The 21283-nt window shown below is 39.6% G+C and overlaps 1 protein-coding gene and 1 pseudogene across 1 annotated transcript in view; one reads left to right on the plus strand and one right to left on the minus strand.

Moving 5' to 3' along the window:
• The window catches only part of Ccdc175 (coiled-coil domain containing 175), a 52518-nt gene that overhangs the window by 21970 nt on the left and 9265 nt on the right, over positions 1–21283 (plus strand). Inside the window, exons 8-15 of the mRNA XM_070032482.1 lie at positions 1701–1782; positions 5144–5280; positions 8036–8146; positions 8747–8818; positions 9869–10004; positions 11505–11636; positions 13302–13440; positions 18258–18337. Of these exons, the coding sequence (XP_069888583.1) occupies positions 1701–1782; positions 5144–5280; positions 8036–8146; positions 8747–8818; positions 9869–10004; positions 11505–11636; positions 13302–13440; positions 18258–18337 (889 nt within the window). The remainder of the gene's footprint in view (positions 1–1700; positions 1783–5143; positions 5281–8035; positions 8147–8746; positions 8819–9868; positions 10005–11504; positions 11637–13301; positions 13441–18257; positions 18338–21283) is intronic.
• On the minus strand, positions 16838–17465 carry LOC138833954 (superoxide dismutase [Cu-Zn]-like; annotated as a pseudogene).

Below are 21283 nucleotides of genomic sequence, written 5' to 3' on the forward strand. Positions count from 1 at the left end.
TTTAATATATAATCCTTTAAGGGATACTTAAGGTTCCCCAGTCAATATGCTACTCTCATTTTTAAATATGTCTTTAATACTTCAGTGGAAATTATATTTGCTTAGTTTACCCAGATTTGTGTGAGAGCTTCACAGAATCACTTGTTCATTTGGAGATTAGCTAGTCTTACCGATGACCAAGAGAATTTTTTTTAGATGCGGATGATGTCATCACTTTGGAAAAATGGAAAAACTCCGAATGTGTTATCCTCACTTCCATTCATGACTCCCTACAAACAAAACTGCCAGAAAAGGAAGTGTTATGGGGATATGTTGTAGGGCTACAATTCACCACATTGTTTGTTATATGCTGTTTATACTCAAAGTGGCCTACAGAACCTGCTGAGAAAATACAAGCAGGCCTTGTAGAAAAATATTCCCTACATCCAAAAGCTCACATCTGTGAGCTTTCCCTCATGAAAGCACCTTGTTCTCTTTATCTGCGTCCAGTTTTCTTCTTGGAGGACACATAGCAAAGCCCACCTCTGCCAAACCTTGGGAAACGACCTGTCACCTATTTTCAATTTTGGTACTAATTAAGCTTTCCTACTTGTGAAATCTTATGATACTGGGTATAAACATTACTTATTTATACATATTATATATATGTAGATACCATAATTGATCTTAAACAGAGTTTTTAATGTTCTACAACCCTGAAACAGCTCTTCTCATTGACATTCCAGGTCATTTACTGTAACACCACCATTGACCTCTGTATCCAAACTAAAAAAGCCTAAGAGTCATTCACTACTTCTGCTTTCCTCTAACCCACTGCAGTTACAAATGGTTACAAATCCAGAGGCTCATCTTATTACCCTCATCCTTGATCTATATCCAGACTACACTTAATGCTGCCTGTGATCACTACATCCTTAATCTGACTACAACTGTAGCCTACCACATAGTTTGTTCTCTCTCACTGTTATCTTTCTCCACAAAGTAACCAGACTCACTTCTATAAGATCAGAATCCATTTTTTGTTGCTCTTGTGCCTTAAAAAAAGTCTTCCTTTGAACTCTTATCTTATTTTCAAGTCTTTATCCCTTCAACCTTATGAAATCTTTTCCTTAAATACAGCAAGCTTAGCCTTGAGCACAAAAGCTCAGGGACAGGGCCCCACGATCGGCATAAAAATAATAAAATTTAATAAATATTGCCAGATGTAGCCTGCCGCTGGGTTTTCTCCTTTGCTGTCTCTTCTTCCTTCTGATCTGTTCATGGCTGGCTCCTTACCACTCAGCTTATCCACCAGCTGTCCCTAACTACTTGTCCGAAGGAACATTCTAATTCTCAAGACCTTAGTCTTCTGTACCCTACTCCGTGTTCTTTGGAACATCTAACACTTTCTGAAATATATTATTGATTCTTTGATTCCTTGTGTCTATTATAATGACTCCACTAGAATGCAATTTCCATGAGAGCTGTGGATTTTGCATACATTCTATCCCTAATACCTACAACGGGTCTGGCAGAGCCTAGGTGTTTGACAATTGATTTTTGAATGAATGAATAAATAAAACATCAATTTACTAACTCAAAAGACTAAAAGAAAGTTCTTCCTAGTAAATATAGGCTGGAACTTTCAGATGCTATAAGTAAATTTTTCTTTGCTGAAAAACATGTCCTAATGTGACTCTGTTGATTTCCTTTGTTCATAGGAAATTTTTTGCAAAACACAAGGAACAAATGGACACTACAACTACTAATGAAAAAGGTGAATATATGAAAAAGATAAAAGAGGTAAGAAGACAGCAGTGATAGCTTTCAGATTATGGTTATAGTTTGTTCTTAGTTAATATTTTAAATATGTGTGAGAAACGTGCAATTTTAAAGTTGACTAATAATTATGATTGTCAACAAAAAATGGATTGAAATATTTTATCTCCTCCCAATGTATTTTAAATATGTGAAATAGCAAAGGCTGTCCATGTGAATAGAAATTGTCTGTGAAGTGTGATAATTTTACACTAGCAATATCTGTTATTAATGGATATTTTATGTAAATTATTTACAGAAACTATGATCTTGCTATTTTGCAGGTGAAGTATAGCAAACTGTTCCATATTTATTAAAATTAGTGTTTATTAAAAAGTATTTCAGTCAGGGTTAGTCCTAAGGAAAGTACATTTTGTTTTATTTTGCTTCTTTGTTCTTCTGAGTTTGTTTTCTTTCTCTTTTAATTTTTTTAATGTTTTGTTTTTAGCTCTAGATTTTTTGCATTTTCTAGACTTTTTGAACTCAGTTTATTATAATGAAGTAATTGAGTCTAAGCCAAGACTTATTCACCAACCTTCATTAGAACAATGAAAACTGGAGTAGGAGGAATATGATTTTGTACCTGAGGTTTGAACTCAGAACCTGAGTGTTGTCTTATAGCTTTTCGACTCAAGGCTGAGGGCTTTACCACATGAGCCACAGTTCCACTTCCAGCTTTTACTGGCTAATTCGAGATAAGACTCTCAAAGACTTTCCTGCCACGCTAGCTTTGAACTTTGATCCACCTGAGTAGCTAGGATTATAGTTGTGAGCCACCAGCACCTGAGTAATACAATTAAAATCCAACAAAAGAGAATTGAATAAATATTAGTCATGTTTGCAGTATATTATTGAGTGATGATTGCATTATAAAACCTACTGTGATATAGTCCCATTTGTTTATGTACATGCACAAATATACAGACACACCAGTGATAACTGAACTTCTCTTTACTCCTGGCATTGAAGAAGAAATGCTCTTGTTATCTCTCTCTCTCTCTCTCTCTCTCTCTCTCTCTCTCTCTCTCTCTCTCTCACACACACACACACACACACACACACACACACACACACACGCACAAATTACATTTGCAAATTTAACTTCCCTAGTCCTAGCATTGTAACATCATACCTTTTGTCTATATCCTCTATCTCTGTCTTATACTATGTCAATCAGGTTATAAAATTCATCTCTTTCACTATATTTTCTAAAACAAATGTAATCACAAACATCTTGGGATCTATTGCAAGCTTTGTTGGGAATTTCAGTTGTTACATGAAAGAATCTCACTGAAGAGCACATTGTGGGGGTGGGGGCAGGGTGAGAGGGCAGTACTCAGATTTAAACTCAAGAGCCTTGCTAGTGCTTGCTAAGCAAATGTCCTGCCACTTGGTCCATACTTCCAGCCCTTTTTTGCTTTAATTATCTTTCAGTTACAGTCTTATAATTTCACCTGGGCTGATATCAGATCATGAACTTGTAGACATGCTATAATGTCCAGCATATTTTTGAGATGCGGGGTGGGGGTATGTGAATTTCATTTGCTCAAGGTTGGCCTTAAAGGGAAATCTCTGCTACTTGAATATCTGCTACTTGATCTCTGCTACTTGAATATCTGGGATTACAGATACGAACGACTACACTGGTCCCTCATTCATCCCTTGCTGTAGGAAGTGTGCTCAGTGTAACCTCACTGTTACAAAGCAAAACATCTCTTTCCACCTGAGGCCTGCACCCAGGCCTGTAAATCAGTAGAGACCTTCAAGCACTTCCCACCCAGAAGAATGACCTCCATTGCTTGCATTCTTTCCAGTTTTGGTGCTGTGAACCTTCAGCTATACAGATAGTTTTCCTTTAGAGCTAGTAGCCCTATTCTGATCCTTTTGGCTGAAAGGAAAGTACAAACGAGACAAGGTTCATTGGGTGGTCAGTTTTAAACTTGCCTTTTGTTTTCTGAGCAAAATACGTTTTTCTTTCCATTTATCCGCCTTTCTTTGTAGACGCTTCGACAGCCTTCAGGCAATGGCTCCACATTCCCCAGCTTTCATAATTATCTAATAGTCCAGGACCTATATGCTGGCATAGCTCTTGTGTTTAGAAGGGCACATATAGAGAGATTTCCCTTCCATTATTAGCTCTCAGCCATATGCCAAGGATACAAGTGAGTAGTGATTACCAAGGGAGGAGGCCTTGAACCATTTATTGTTTGTACTAGGGTAAAAACTGGACTGTTTGAGGAATCTATCAGAATTCTCCTGCATTATTGAAGACCAGTTCAAAGATGACATTAAATTCTATTAAGGGTAGAGCTTTCACTTTTCTTCCCAATATCTCCCCTTGTCTTCTACCTCTTCCCACCGCAGCCCTTCCACTCTCAACTTCTACACCTTCAGCTTTTCAAGCTTCCACACAGAAATAACACAATGCAAGATTCGTATTTCTGTGCCTGGATTATTTCACTTAACATAATGTCCTCATTTATGTTGTTTCATGCAATTGGATTTTATTCTTTTCTAAGTCTGGACAGTATTCCCTGTGTGCATAAACCACATTTTCATTATCCACTCACTCACTGATAGACATGTGGCAGGTGCTTCAGTGAACACAGGAGTGCTGGTGTTTCTTCCACACACTGTTTTCATTTCTTTTGGCTCAGTAGGAGTAGCCTAATGTTTTTATTATTAAATATTATATTCACCTGGAAAAGTTCTGTAAATATATAGTATCTGTGTATATATAAAAAAAACCTTTGATGAATTTGTTATTCATTTGAATAACAGAAATATATTGGTCTTTTGCTTCTTGTGTGTAAGAGAGAGAGACAGAAAGAGAGAGGAAGAGAGAGAGAGAGAGAGAGAGAGAGAGAGAGAGAGAGAGAGAGAGAGAGAGAGAGAGGTGGGAGAGGGAGAGAAAGAGGACAGAAAGTATCCTGGGGCATGAATTCAGAGCCTGGGTTCTGTCTTTTAACTTTCTGCTCAAGTGTTGAGTTCTATCACTTGAGCCATACCTCTGCTTCTGGTTTTTTGCTGATGGATTGGAAATAAAAATTGCATGGATTTGTCTGTCTTGTTTCAAAATTGCAGTCATCAGATCTCAGCCTCCTGAGTAGCTAGCATCAGAGGCATGTATCACCAGTGCTGGGGTCACGTGTCTATACATTTTACATCACTTATTGGACAGGGTCCAAATAGATAACTGACATTTTTACATCAGAATCAAGTCAGTAGGCATTTACAGCATATTTGGGCAGGTGACCTGTATTAGTCACTGGAAGTTGCTTGTTGTACCGTTCCTCTATTGAACCATGAACAAACCTCTCAGACAACTCTTTTGTTTTTTCTCTAGGTGCTAGCAAACATACAGAAAGCCCAAGTTGAGAACAAAGATCTACGTGGTAATATGTTTATTGTTGCCAGACAACATAAGATTTTCTTAAGTGATGAGGAAAAAGCTTTTATGCAATACAAGAAGCTCTATGAAGAGTATGTTTGTACCCATGATCCTTACATTCGTCAATGTGTCATAGTTAATGGGGTGTTGTACTTGCTGTCCAATTGCTGGTTCCCCACTAAACATCCTAGTTTTAAAACCTACTAACCACAATGAAATGTTCTTTACCCAGCAATAAGTAAACATGCTTCTAATTTGGGCTTATAGTGCCAAGTAATACTCTTTGTCACACCAAATCTATTTTTAAAAAACAAAGACTTATCAGTTTTTTGAGAGAATAGTTGTGTTTTTATTTTGTGGGTCTAGCCAGAGAAAATATGAGATCTGCCTTCATTAAAAATAGCTCAACATAGAGCCGGGTGCCAGTGGCTCACACCTGTAATCCTAGCTACTCAGGAGGCTGAGATCTGAGGATCACGGTTCAAAGCCAGCCTGGGCAAGGAAAGTCCATGAGACTCTTATCTCCAATAAACCACTAGAATACCCGAAGTGGCGCTGTGGCTCAAGTGGTAGAGCGCTGCCCAGAGTTCAAGCCCCACGACCCACCAAAAAAAAAAAAAAAAAAAAAGCTCAACATGTATATTTTCTTTTTTAAGAGAAGGGTTTAGTTATTGACACAGAGATTTAGAAATTTCTCTTAAGGAATCACTTACCTTTTACTACCTATTTGACTCCATTTAGTCATCAAGGTTTGTTCATTTCACTTCCCAAACATATCTATACTGCTTTCCAGCTATATTTTTTCCAACTGTATTTTGCTTCTTCATGTCTTTGTTTTGGCTTGCCTCTCAAATTTTTTTCCCATTTTGTCATTTTTCATCTCAACTTGTCTACTTTCTTTCCACACTACAAACACTACAACTGATTACAACAAACTCTTTGTCCCCTGGACTGCAAACAAATCAGAGAAGTCACTCTATCTTACCCCTCTGTACGCTTAGGACCTCATACATTGCCTAGAAAGTAGTGGATATTCACCAATGTTTTCTTTATGAATATCAGAGCATTCAATTATACGATAGTTATTCTTACACTCAAAGCTAAATCTCACAGTAGTGTAATTTTGGTAGCTAGGCCTACTTACCCTTAGCTAAACTTATGTTCGTTGTTATAGTACTTAAGCTACAAAGGATTGTTACAATCCTTGTGTTGATTTTGTCCAATTGCATGGAGTACTGAGAGTGATAGTGTTAGAATTCTTCACACAAAGACCTTTCCCAGATGAATACTAAGTTGTCATTTGGGATTATAAGATGTACTGATGATAAGTAACAGTAGCCCTAGGGTCAGCTATCCTCATGGGCTTTTGTCTTAGTTAACATAAGCTACCATAACAAAATGCCATCGACTGGTTTGCTTAAACACCCAGAGGCCAGGATTCCCTCCTACCAGCTTATATATGGCTGTTTTCTAGTTAAAGAGGAAGGAAGGGATGATTTTCCAGTATCATTTCTTACAAGGACATTATTCCCATCGTGAAGACCCCACCCTCCTGACCTTCTCAAAGACCCTGTGTTTATTATGGGCACAAATCTTATGAAAACATGACTCCTTATGATGGTCATTTCTGTCCTTCCAAATCATCTAAATTTTAATTTAGTTAATTTTTTTCTCACTGTGAAGCAATGCCAGCATTCTATATTTAAATTCAAGTACATAAATGTGCAAATGTAGAAAGTGAAAGCTACTTGAATCTCTCCACATTTGCGGTTAAGATTTCAAAATGTAAATTCTGGAGGAGGGGAATGGTTCAGTCCATGGCAGTTTGAAGATGTGTCACTTTAATGCAGTACTCTTCGTTATGCACAGCCTCTTACCATAAACTTCCCCAGCCCTTATTATTCTCTCCTTCAAGTTGAGACAAATATGTCTTGACTTTTTTTTGGTTAGTTGTGGGGCCTGAACTCTGGGCCTGAGCACTGTCCCTCAGCCCTTCAACTCAAAGGCTAGTGCTGTACCACTTGAGCCACAGTGCCACTTCCTGTCTTGACTTTTAAAAAGTCTCATTGGTCTGTGCTATTATTTAATCCTTTGATCCAGTAAGTTAGGTAGTGTAGATGTTTCATGAGTGGTGGAACCTAACCACAGGTAGAGTTTCTTATCCAAGGTCGCACTGTTTTTAAGTATAGAACCAGTACTCTTAAGTTGGTGTAACTCTCCTTGCTCAGAATATCACGATGGAACTGACCTATACGCTTATCTCAGATGAGGTATGTACAATTGGTCTTGCTGCTTTGTGGTTTTATTTCAGTTAATGTTCTTTCAGTGGCTTGTAAATGTCCAACATTTTTATGAAAATTATATGTTGTAGCTACTGCTAGCAAAAATGTGTTGGCGTTTTTACTAGTTTATTTGATAAATCATTTGTATTCTAAACTTTCCAAATTACTTTTGTATTTTTGGGTCCAGTCGTGGGGCCTGAACTCTGGGCCTGGGCACTGTCCCTCAGCTCTTCAGCTCAAGGCTAGCGCTCTACCACTTGAGCCACAGCACCACTTCCGGCTTTTTCTGCTTATGTGGTGTGGAGGAGTTGAACCCAGGGCCTCATGCATGCAAGGCAAGCACTCTACCACTGAGCCACCTTCCCAGCCCCTCCAATTTACTTTTGAAATTGTTCATGGTTTGCATGTTTTCTCACCCTGAGGAATTAAAAATGATTCTTTCTTGCCATCATGCATAAGTTGTTGGATTTGATTCTCAGCACTTTAGTTCAATCTTTAGGTTTTAGAAAAAAAATGGGAGGTCATTTCCACCTTCAACAGATAACTTTTTTTTAAATCATGACAGAAACCAGAAACAATTAGCATTTATTGCTGAGAAAGAAAACTTCTTATCACAAAGAAAAGTAGACATCAAAAACATGGAAGAAGGACTCGCTGCACTTGAAGACCTTCACAAGTACTTGTTTGTTGTCCATGTGTTTGTTTGTTTGTTTGGGTTTATTTTGGTAGAGGTTGTGGGGTTTGAACTCAGGTCTTTTAGGAAGGTCACTTGAGCCATGCCACCAGCAGTTTCTTGCTTTATTTTCCATTAGGGTCTTACATTTTTCCAGGACTGTCTTTAGCCCACAATCTTCCTACCAACATCTCCCACACAGCTGAGATTACTGTAACTTGTTATCATGCTTGGTGCCAATATGGTTTTTGTCTTTTATGTTTTTAATCTTCATCCTTCAGTGCATTTTTAACACATAACTATAAGCCCATGCCAATGTCTAAGGATATTAATAATGGGCCCTTTGTTTCATAGTCTATATAAGTCATTACCATTCAACCTTTCATTATAGAATTAGATAGATCCTGAATTCTCACGATACTTTGGACACAGGTACATTTCAATGATGGAGACCAGTGGCCAGAATATGCCTAAGCATTAAACCAAGGCTGACCCTCTATTTTACATTTCTGTCATTTTAAGTCCCTTTAACTTTTATTTAAAATGTTTCTAATTAATAAAGTAGCATAAATGAAAAATCAACTATGTTTCTCTTATTTTCAGAGCAACAAATGACATATATCGACAACAAATAAAAATCCTAGGGGATAACCTGGAAAGAGAAAATCAGAGATCGTAAGTACACATAGATAGATAGATAGATAGATAGATAGATAGATAGATAGATAGATAGATAGATGTGTGTGTTTATGAATAGTGTGTTATCAAGAACTCAAGGGTATGATTTTCCTGAATTAAGTTGCATCTAAGTTCTCTTAGATCTATATGTGTTTGTTAGCTTGAATTTTTGCTTTTTGACATTGAGCAGAACCACGGCTTTCCATTTCAACTAAGTGGAATGATCCGAGAGAGAAACTGAGCAATGCCTGGTGCTTGCTCAGGCTTCCATGCCCACCAGCAATGCTGGTAATGGATAGGGGAAAAGAAAAGAGTGCTTAAGACCCCAGGCTCTGCACATGGCCCCTGGTGGTTGTTCTTCCCTGCTAGCTCTGACCATGACTCACTTATTGAATCCCTTCTCTTTGCTCCCACCCCTGTAAAGTGAGGGATGGGAGTGGTTGTACCACATTACAAACCGTAATAAGGTGGTGAAGATCCATGGAAAGTATTTAGATCAAGTGTATCCAGCAGCCACTGGCTAATAGTTAGCTGTATTTTACTGTAATGTTTTTGTGGTTGCCACTGACATTAACCTCATGATCTACAAGGCTCCAGTTGCATATTTTTACCATCCACCAAATAGGTAGCTTTTTTATGTGTGATAGATAAAATTGAGAAGCCCAGAATTTGAAATCTCTTCTTAGCACTTTGGGCAATTTGGAGCGTCCCCTTTTTATTTCTGCCTATGCTTCTTGCTTCTCCACACGCCCCTCAGCTTGCTCCTTGCCATGTTCCTTCAATGAAATGCCTTGAGCTGTTTAGTGTTGTCTGTCTGCTGTTGTCTTGGACATAAGGCAAACATTTCTCATTGGGGAGAAACTTTCAGAGAGAATACTGGGGAAGCTAATGTTTCCTCTTATTATTTCAGTGATTTGGGGGGACCTGCATTGTTAATGATCCAAGTTGTTTCTGAAAAATCAAAGTAGCATGTGTTTTGTTTGAAATTCCTTCATCTTCTTTGGTAAATTTCTGTGCTGTGGTAATTATTTTTGGTCTGATCTCTAGTGTTATAACTCAGTGGAAAATAGCATGTACGAGAAAAAGGCATCAACGTTGGCTGACTGGTCTCAAGGATGAGCTAAAAGATATTGCACAGCAAATTGAGGAGGCAGAACTGAAACGAATTGACTTATTGGAAGAGGTAAGGGAACTAAAGGTGCTTAGAATTAACATAGTTCCCTACCTTGCACATCAGTCCTTTCCTTTCAAAAGTTAATTAACTTCTTATATTAAGAGGTCTTCTTCTTTCTGCTGACTTCAAGGTTAGAGTGAATTATTTTCCTTTCTAAGCAATGTGTCCAAAACCAGGAGATTGGTGGTTCAGACCTGGAATTGTATAATCCTAGCTATTTAGGATAGGGAGATCTGGGAATCACCGTTCAAAACCAGCTAGCCTAGGCAAAAAAATTCTGCAAGACTCTACAGTTAAGGCTGGGAAGATAGCTCAGTGGTAGAGCGCTTGCCTTGCATGCCTGAGGCCCTGGGTGCGATTCCTCAGCACCACATAAGCAAAATGAAAAAAGCCGGAAGTGGCACTGTGGCTCAAGTGGTAGAGCCCTAGCCTTGAGCTAAAGAGCTGAGGGCAGCGCCCAGGTTCAGAGTTCAGGCCCCACAACTGGACCTCCTCCCAAAAAAAAGGACTCTCCAGTTAAATTAAACAGCTAAAGAAAGAAAGAAGGAAGGAAGGATGGAAGGAAGGAAAGAAAGAAAGAAAGAAAGAAAGAAAGAAAGAAAGAAAGAAAGAAAGAAAGAAAGGAAGGAAGGAAGGAAGGAAGGAAGGAAGGAAGGAAGGAAGGAAGGAAGGAAGGAAGGAAGGAAGGAAGGAAGGGAGAAAGATAGAAAGACAGGAGAGAGAGTAGAGAGAGAAAGAGAGAGACAAAGAGAGAAAGAGAGAGAAAGAGAAAAAGAAAGAAAGACAGAAAAACAGAGAAAGTAAGAAAGAAAGAAAGGAGGGAGGAAGGGAGAGAGGAAGTTAGGAAAGAAGAAAGGAAGGAAGGAGAAAGAAAGAAGGGAGGAAGGGAAGGAGGGAGGAAGTTAGGAAGAAAGGAAGGAAGGAAGGAGAAAGAAAAGAAAAGAAAGAAAGGAAGGAAGGAAGGGGGAGGAAGAAAGGAAGGAAGGACAGAAAGGAAGGAAAGAAAGAAAGAAAGAAAGAAAGAAAGAAAGAAAGAAAGAAAGAAAGAAAGAAAGAAGAAGAAGGAAGGAAGGAAAGAAGGAAAGAAAAAGAAAAGAAAGAAAGAACAAAAAAGGCAGAAGTGGATCTCAAGCAGTAGAACACAATAGAGTAAAAATGATGAGTGAGAGTATGAGACCCTTAGCTCAAGTGCTGGTACCATCACATACACACAAAGAAAGGAAATAATCTTAAAATAAATGCACGAGAGGAAATACAATTCAGTACTCATACATTTACTCTTTGCCCACCAACCATCCCAGAGCCTCCCACATCGCATGTCATTTGTTTGTAGATAATATATGGTGAAGAACTTAATATACAGAGGGAAAAATAATCTTTTCAGTAGTTACTGACAAATCACATAAGCTGAAAAGTCATAGGCATCAATTTGCCTGGATGCTGAAAAATACAAAGCTGAACACTTACAAGAGAAATGATCCATTTCTTTTTTTTCTTCTCTCTAATTAGACCACACAAAGACAAGAAGAAATCGAAGAATTTGTGGCTGAGATCGAAAGACTTTCAATAGCATTAAAAGATGAGAAGCACAAATTTGTTCGCAAACAGAAAAAGTTATTAAAAGAGTTAAACATGTATAAGGTAATTTTTGTATTGCATCTAAGTGTAATACTGAATGACTGTGGGGGGGGGGGCGAGCAAGATAAAATAATATTGCATGCTATCCTAAGTAGTTCCATGTAAAATAAAGAGGAACAAGAGAAAAGAGTGAAGAAAAGTAAAAGAAAGGACGTGAAGAGAAGTATTCCCCCCCCCATGGGAAAAAAAATCACATACTTCAAATTATGCAGAGTGCTGCCAGCATCTGCCTTGGGAGCAGTGGTACTGTACAGAAAGTGTGGGAAAATCGGAGAGAGAGAGGAGGAGGCGAGGAGACTAGTAAAGTACATCTCAGAAATCCTTCTTTAAAGCAGGGTAGTCTAGTGACTTGAAACCTTCCATATGCCAACCAGGGGTGAAGTAAGGTGTGAATTCCGGGGAAGGTAGAGAAAACTGGCAATGGAAGTGCCCAGTGGCCCAAAGATCACAAGTCTGCAGAACATAGCAAACGTTTGTACCTTTTCAAGATAAGATAAGGACACACCTTGAAAGGCTGGGGCGGGGCAGGGCGGGGGGAGGGGGGGGCGCACATCGCTCCTGTCTGGGGCATGGAGGGGAGGGGAGGGCGGGGGTGAGGCAATCATGAGTAGAGCAGAACCAGGAGGATGGTTATAGTGCTCTAGGAAAATCTAGTCCTGTGACTTTTTTTGTTGTTGTTGTCGGTTGTGGGGCCTGAACTCTGGGCCTGGGCGCTGTCCCTCAGCTCTTCAGCTCAAGGCTAGGGCTCTACCACTTGAGCCACAGCGCCACTTCCGGCTTTTTCTGCTTATATGGTGCTGAGGAATGGAACCCAGGGCCTCATGCATGCAAGGCAAGCGCTCTACCACTGAGCCACCTTCCCAGCCCTCTTAATTTTTTTTAAAAGAGGTCCAAGAATTGTTCTATTTAAAGCTAAATGAAACAAGTTTGCATAAGTAGACAAGAACTGTTGTGTTCTACTTTGCATACTTTTGACTCATTTATTTTTAATGTGATAGCAAATTATTCTTACCCCTCTCCATATTTTATTTACATCCAAATGTCTCAGAACTGGTATATACTGGGTTTGTTGGAACCAGGGGGGAAGGGGGGAAGAAAGGGGAGGGGTGTCATGGGGCTTGAACTCAGGGCCTGGGTATTGTCCCTGAGCTGTTTTGCTCAAGGCTCTACCACTTTGAGTCACAGCTCCACTTCCAGTTTTTGGAAGTACAGCTTCTAGTTAATTGGAGATAAGAGTCTCACAGACTTTCTTGCCCAGGTTGGCTTCAAACTATGATCCTCAAATTTCAGCCTCCTGAGTAGCAGGATTACAGGTGTGAGCCATTAGTGTATTGCCTATATATTCTGTTTTTGATGCTCCCCCTTTTTAAAAAAAAATATAATCAACAAAGGAAATTTTTTTCAAGTATATTTTGGTGATATACATGGTAACAACAGAAATATACTAACTAGTACAGATACAGAACAGATGGGAAAGGCAGTTGAATCCAATGTCTTTATAGATTGTCAGAGATAATAACTATTTAGTAAATGCCTAGATACCCTCTTTTTCACTTCAGGATAGAAGGCAGGACTCTCCCTTTGGAAGAACTTACTTCCCCCCCCCCCCCCCGAATCCTGTAAAATTTCCAAAACTACACTTCTCAATTAGCCTTATTTTCTTTCAAGGATTTAATTGTTCAGCAAGAAATCGTTTACAAACAAAAAGAAGAGGAACTAATTGTTAGGCTCCCACAACTTCACATAGCAGAAGAAGAGTATGCAAAAATATCTCAAAAGTTAAAAGATGCCTACGCCATTCTTCAACGTATGTATGAAACATTAATCTCCACCCTAGATTGTCTTCCACTAGAAAGGGGTCACTAATCACAGGCCAGTGGTGAAATTCATTCAACTTTTCCCAATACCTTTAACCTCTATTTTCCAGGTTTTTCCCTATCTACTAATCTTTTCTTCTCCATACCACAATTTCCTTTTCTCGTTTAAACATTCTTTTTTTTTGGGGGGGGGGTCCAGTCGTGGGGCCTGAACTCTGGGCCTGGTCACTGTCCCTCAGCTCTTCAGCTCAAGGCTAGCGCTCTACCACTTGAGCCACAGTGCCACTTCCGGCTTTTTTCTTTTTGCTTATGTGGTGCTGAGGAATCGAACCCAGGGCCTCAGGCATGCAAGGCAAGTGCTCTACCACTGAGCCACCTTCCTAGCCCTCGTTTAAACATTCTTTAAAAATAAGAACTACTAGTTCACTATATTATGTTGTCTATACTTACTGTGGGTAGCTCCTGTGTCTGCCACCATGTGGAGACTATTTTTGTTATTATTGCAAGTTTGAAATTTTATCTCTTTTCTGACTACAACTTTAATAATTTATCAAGTAGATAAGTCTCAGATATTTTTCACTAGCCAGTTCCTATGACAGAGATTAGTAAGTCTTATCTCAGATTTAGGATCTTGGGTGATTCAAAATACATCTGCATGTATACATCTTTTGTATTTCATTGCATAGCATAACTGTGTATGGGCTTAACACAAAATGGTTGCTTTCTTAAAAAAAATAGATATGGTTATCTAACCCTATATCCAAGGTCCAGAACCACTGTACAGATTTGAGATCTAAGGAGAAAGAACCATATCCAGGGAGTCTGTGCAGGTCTCAGAGCAGGAACCAGTTTTAGAACTTACTGTCTTCCAGAATGATGATGGAAGAAATCAAAAGCATGTTCACACATACCTGGGGTTTTTCCTGGAACAATCCAGAATGATGATGGAAGAAATCAAAAGCATGTTCACACATACCTGGGGTTTTTCCTGGAACAATCCTTCAAGTAGGGGTAGTAGCTGGGTTACCTTCACTGTTCTGGGTTACCTCCTACCCTCCCTCTGCCATTGAAGATAGCAGCAGCTACCTTGGTTTCCTGATTCAAAATTGAGTTCCCTGCTAGGTCCTGAGCCTACTTCTGTATCTCATGGACGCCCAGAGCCTAGAAGCCCATAAACATCTGCCATCCCACAATCTCTTTCTACATTCCCCCAACCTTCCACCACCAAAAGCACTGGAAATGGGAACAAAGACCATGACCACCTACTGGGTAGCAATAACCAGCTAGCAAGGACAAACATGAATCTAGGAATTAATATAAGCTGTGTCACAAAGTTTACCTGAAAAAATAAAAAGTAATAATCACCTGAAATATAATCACAAATATAAATATAATCACAAATGAATTGTGATTATTGCCAAGAAACCCTGGATTATTTTTAAGAATATATGGATGTTACAATAATAAGTGTTGGGGTTTTCAATCTGATTTCCATGTATCAGTTGATTTGATACTTCTCAGTTTTCATTTAGCAAACTTGGGTAGACTTTCTTGGTCTGTTAGTTTTATTCAGACTCACAATGCATACCTAGTTTACTGCCTTTCCCCTTCTCCCTTTGGTCTAGATGGAGTATATAGAATCACTGTGAGTATAAAAGTAAGCAGTACGTTGCAGGTACTGAGTCTCCTGTAATGAATAAAAAAGACACGAAAGGTAATGCTTCACCAGGGAGGGGTAGTGCTCTAGCCAGCTGCTAGTCTTACAGACAATAGACTATGTGGCTTGGCTCAGTTTACACGGAGCACGATGTTTAGGCTTTTAGTGAAATGTAATAAAATATTTCTTTTCTCCCTGATGAAGCATCACAAAATGTGTGTAAAATAATTTTATCTCACCAGTCATGGGTGCCTCATGCCTGTAGTCCTAACTACGTGGAAGGATAAGATCTGAGAATCATGGTTTGAAGACAGCCTAGCCAGTAAAGTCTAAGACTCTTATCTCCAATTAACTAGCAGAAAGCAGAAAGTGGAGCTGTGGCTCAAGTGGTAGAGTGTGAGCCTTGAGCAAGAAAGCTAAGGAACAGTACTCAGGCCCTCAATCCAAATCCCCCAATAGTAGCATAAGTTAAAAAGAAAAGAAGAAGATCTAGCTACCCAATTGCCAAACAGTGGCATGGCTGGCCTAGATAAGTCATGGCACGAAAGACTGGCTGGATGACTTTAGAAACAGTGGTCAGACCTCCTGTGAAATTCCTCTCTTGGTAAAGTAGCTGAGTGACTCCTCTCACCGCTGGCAAAGCAATTGGTTCCGAATTGCAGGGCATCTGATACCACTGAGGGCAGGAATATATGAAGCACCAGAGGCCATTTCCACTGGCCAACTTCATCAAACCTACAGCCTGTCATAACAATTGCATGGTAAGAGGTAGAAGATTTTATTAAAAAAAAAAATAACAGCAGAAGGTGAAGCTGAGAATGTCTCCACAGGTAGCAGGTAAGAATTGTTTCTATCTTTGCCAAGCGTGGAGAAAAAGATGACACCATAACAACTTCTTAATTTTAAATAGTCTTTGAAAGCAGAAAGTCCCCAAAGTGGAGACTATTAGATTCTTCCTCCAAGGACATGGAACCGCTCAGAAAAAAACTCCACCTCAGATACTGACACTTGAGGATTCCACTCTCAAAAATAGCCAATCACTTCCTGATCACTACACAGGAAAGCACACCTAGCCATCAAAACTTGTAGGTTTGGCAACATGGATGTGTTGGACAGCTTTTCATCACTATAATAAAATCCCAGAGATGATAACTGATTTAAAAAAAAAAAAAGAAAGGTTTCACTTGGCTTCCAGTTTTGAAGGCTCCAGTCTACTAAGCAAATCATTGGCTTTACACCTGTTTGGTGGGCTTGCATATTGATGGCACTGAATGTGCCCTGGAGCAAACTGCTTACCTCAGGACCAGGAAGCAAAGAGGCCAGGGTCCCTTCAGGGTCTAGGGCAGCCCCTCCATGAGGCAGAGATACGCCAGGAGGGTCCACCTACTAAATATTCTACCTTCTCCCCATAACAGCACTCTGGGGACTAAGATGATAACATATGAACTCTGGGGGTACATTTACCCAAACCATCACAGAGAGAAGCCATATTCAAAAAGATTTCATAATCCTGTCATTGACTTTGGTATAAATTAATCACGTATACACAGGATACTGAGAAAGTTTTTTTTAAGTGACATATATAGTGTTTATTTATAGGCTTCAATGAAAATGAAATTCAAACAGCTTAATACCCATATATGAGCAATCTGGCAAATACAGGTATCAAGCGCATTTTAATTGTTTTATAAAACAATTTATAAAACAATTCTTCTTTTATAAAACAAATCTTCCAAGTGACCATAAATCAGTTCTCATTACAAGTTCTTAAGCCATTTTTTTCAGGTCAACACAATTACACTTTTAAGATTACAGAGTTTAATGTTTATCGGGTTAAATTCCTAAAGGTAGCAAGGTAACAAACGGGTTACTGGGACTCAGACAACCACATAGTAGAGCATGTTTACTGGGTGATCCCAATTACACCACAAGCCAGACGACTTCCAGCATTTCCTGTCTTTTTACTCTCCTCATTTCCACCTCTGCCCAAGTCATCTGCTTTTTCATGGACCACCATAGTGCGGCCAATGATGGAACACTCTCCCGAGAGTGAGATCATTGAGTCTTTGATGGACACTTTGGCTGTACCGTCTTTGTCAGCAGTCACATTGTCCATGTCTTTCTTGATCTTCTGGCCCACTGTGATTTTTGGATAGAGGATTAAAGTGAGGACCTGCACTGGTACAACCTTGTGTATTATCTATCTCCAAACTGATGGACATGGAATCCATGCTGGCCTTCAGTCAATCCTGTAATGGTCCCCTGTACCACAACTGGCCCATTTGCCTGCTGCTCGAAGTGGATGATGCCCTGCACCAGACTTTCGCCCTTCAGCACGCACACGGCCTTCATTGCCATGATTGGCCCGCGACGCTTAGAGAGAGAACCGCTATCATGCTGTGTCATTTGGCTCATCTGTGACTAACCCCTCACAACGTCATATGGGCTAAGCGCTTTAAGATTTGTTTAAGCAAAGATTGCTCTTATAGGAGAGTGAGAAGGAGGAAATGTAGCGTTTGGGGAATGGGGATGGGACGTGGATGGGAGTATGCAAGCTTAAGTCCTCCTTCACTATATTAAGAATTAAATGATAGCCAGGTGCCAGTGGCTCACACCTGTAATCCTTGCTACCCAGAGGCTGAGAACTGAGGATTGCAGTTCAAAGCCAGCCCAGGCAGGAAAAGTCCATGAGACTCTTATCTCCAATAAACCACCAAAAACCCAGAAGTGGCACTGTGGCTCAAGTGGTAGAGTGCTAGCCTTGAGCTGAAGAGTTTTAAAGGACAGCGCCCAGGCCCAGAGTTCAAGTCCCACAACCGACCACCCCCCAAAAAGGAATTAAATGAAAAATTCTTAAACTTATTAAGAAATAACCATAAAAGCATATATTTTAAGAAAATTGAGCTAAGTAGAAGCTAAGTAGAAGAAGAAACATAGTTGATTCCAAGCAGACACAATAGTAGAAGTAGCACTGGGGAGATTTGATTTTTTTTTTTAATATAGTAATACTCTTTTGGATTTTTATAATAGTAACAACAATAGTACTAGAAATGATCGTTTGTAACCGTATTTGGCATTTAAAACTAAGTATATGTCTTTGTTTATTAACCTAAGCAACTTTGTGGACAGTTCTTTTTCTATTTCCAATAGCACAACAGCAGGAAGCTGCTTTGTTGAAGAACAGCATTTATCAGTTTACAAAGGACATTGCAAGATACTTTAAAAACATGGTAAAGGATGATTAGTGCATTCTTTCTCCTCCTTTTGCTCCTCCCCTTGTTAAGGACTGGGGATCCAACCCAAAGTGTTGCCCATAGTAGACAAGTATTCTACTACTGAATGGAATTCCTAACCCGTGGTTTTTTGAGACAAATTTCTGTTACATGTAGCTCAGCCTGGCCTTGAAATCACAACCCTCCTGCCTCTGTTTCAACAGCTGCTGGGATTACATGTGTGTACTACCACACCTGGTGTCTTGTTCTTTTCTTCTTTCTTCATTACAAAATTGGTGTTTACAGATAGTACTATTTACCTGGCACCATTGAAGTTTTCATAAAATTCACAATTATTATTAAAACCATTCTCTGTTAAGGCTTTAAATTTTAATTACATGTATATGCACATGTGTAGCTGTGTACATAGGTGTGTACATATATATTATAAATCAATTTATTATCATGTATTATTATATACATGTATATCTTATATATAAATATATAAGTATTAGAGAGTGTGTCAGTTTTTCCATTGCTGGCCAAGTACTCAAGAAAATCAACTTAAGGAAAGAAAGATTATTTTGGATCATGGTTTCAGAAGTTCCCTGTGGTTGACCAGGCTCCTTTGTTTATAGGCCTTTGGAAAAGCAGAACCATTCTAAAGAAAGCACAGTGAAGAAAGCTGCTCACCTTATAGCAGCCTGGAAGCAAAGAATAGTTAACAGGAAAAGGCCAGAGCCAAGATGGACTCTTCAAACGCAAACCCACAGGAACTGACTTCTTCCCACTATCCATAGTTTTATACTCTCAATAATCTATTCAAATTTTGAATCTATCTATGCATTAAACCAAAGATTAGGTCAGAGCCCTCATGATCTAATCATCTTTGGAACTCACCTCACAGCCACAACCATTATTGGATGATACTCATCTCCTAGGTTGCCTCTTATTTCAATTAAGTTGGGAATTAGGATGGATCTTCAAAGAAAACGGGAGGGAGCAAGGGAAGGAGGGAGAGAGATCTAGAACAAACTCACATGTAAATACAATAGTGGGGAAATAATTCAAGAGGCCTTAGTTTTCATTTTTTAAGAGATTTTAATTTCTTTATAAGGTAGTGATTAGATTGGGCTTGCTACTTCTTTCTTTCCTCCCTCCCTTCCTCCCTCCCTTCCTCCCTCCCTCCCTCCCTCCCTCCCTCCCTCCCTCCCTCCTTCCCTCCTTTCTTCCCTTCCTTCCTTCCTTCCTTCCTTCCTTCCTTCCTTCCTTCCTTCCTTCCTTCCTTCCTTCCTTCCTTCCTTTTTCCTGCCTTCTTTCTCTCTTCCTTCTTTTCTTTCTTGTGCTGATACTGGGGCTTGAAGTCAGCATCTCAAGCTCTCCCTTAGCTTTTCCACTCAAGGCCAGAGCTATACCTTCACTTCAGGATGAGTGGACAGAGATTGTGATAGGGGTAGCTGCAATAGGAGCAGTTAAAGCAGTATTTATAATCTTTTCAAATATATAATCGGCCAGGCGCCGGTGGCAGATGCCTGTAATCCTAGCTACTCAGGAGGCTGAGATCTGAGGATTGCGGTTCAAAGCCAGCCCAGGCAGAAAGTTTGTGAGACTCTTATCTCCAATAAACCACCAGAAAACTGGAAGTGACTGTGGCTCACATGGTAGAGTGCTAACCTTGAGCTGAAGAGCTGAGGAACAGTGCCCAGGCCCAGAGTTCAAGCCCCACGACTGACAAAATAAAAATAAAATATCTAATCAATAGTGACAAGCTATGAATGGAAATATATACTATTTGAAATACCTGATACCAACAACTTCAGCTTTTTTGTTTTACTTTTTTTGTGTGTGTCACAGTGCTGTGGTTTTGAACTCAGGGCCTTCCTTGGCTTGCAAGCACTCTGCCACTCGAATTATATCTCTAGCCCTTGTGGGGATAATTTTTCAGATTGTATAATATACTTTTATCCAGGGATAGTGTCAGACATGGATCTTTCTATATCCACCTCCCACCTATTTGGATTGTTGTTGTGCACCATCATAAAATCTCACTAGCTTTTCCTTGGGCTGGTTTTGAACCTAGATTCTCCCATATCTGTCTCCCATGAAGCTGAGATTACAGATGTGTGACATCCCCTGACCCTTAAAAATAACTATATAGTCATATAGATATGCATATATTCATATATGTACATATATGTATATTCCTCTGTTCTTAACAAAATGCTGAGGATCATACAATGTTGGTTCCAGAGTCTTTGGAAGTAACAGTCTCTGTCTCTGTCTCTTTCTGTCTCTGTCTCTCTCTGTCTCTCTGTCTCTGTCTCTGTCTCTCTCTTTCTCTGTCTCTCTGTCTCTCTGTGTCTCTGTCTCTGTCTCTGTCTCTCTCTCTCTCTCTCTCTCTCTCTCTCTCTCTCTCTCTCTCTCTCAGTTAATCTTGTTAACTTGATTGGAAAGAGAGATGCCTGGGAGATTAGTAAAGCACGGCTCTGGATATGTCTGTGAGGACAGTTCCAAAGAACATTTGACCATGAAGGTTCTAACCTAGTCAATGGTTTAATCCATTGATGAATTTAAAAGATGGTAATTATACAATGAATCAGGAGGTGTGGTTTAAAAGTGTTATAACCAAGAATTGAATGGAGAATTCAACAGAGAAAAAAATAGAAAAGTTTTGTTTTTGGTTTTGGTTTTTTTGTTTGTTTTGGGTCCGGTCCTGGGGCCTGAACTCTGGGCCTTCAGCTCTTCAGCTCAAGGCTAGCACTCTACCACTTGAGCCACAGTGCTACTTCTGGCTTTTTTCTTTTTGCTTATGTGGTGCTGAGGAATCGAACCCAGGACTTCATGCATGCAAAGCAAGTGCTCTACCACTGAGCCACCTTCCCAGCCCCTAGAGAAGTTCTTAAACTCCATAAAATGATTTTTTTTCCTTCAAGAAATCTTTAATCCTCCTTAAAAGTCTCAGTA

The sequence above is a fragment of the Dipodomys merriami genome, unplaced genomic scaffold, assembly GCF_024711535.1.
Source record: "Dipodomys merriami isolate MVZ:Mamm:240054 unplaced genomic scaffold, mDipMer1.0.p SCAF_1, whole genome shotgun sequence".
Taxonomy (NCBI): Eukaryota; Metazoa; Chordata; class Mammalia; order Rodentia; family Heteromyidae; genus Dipodomys; species Dipodomys merriami.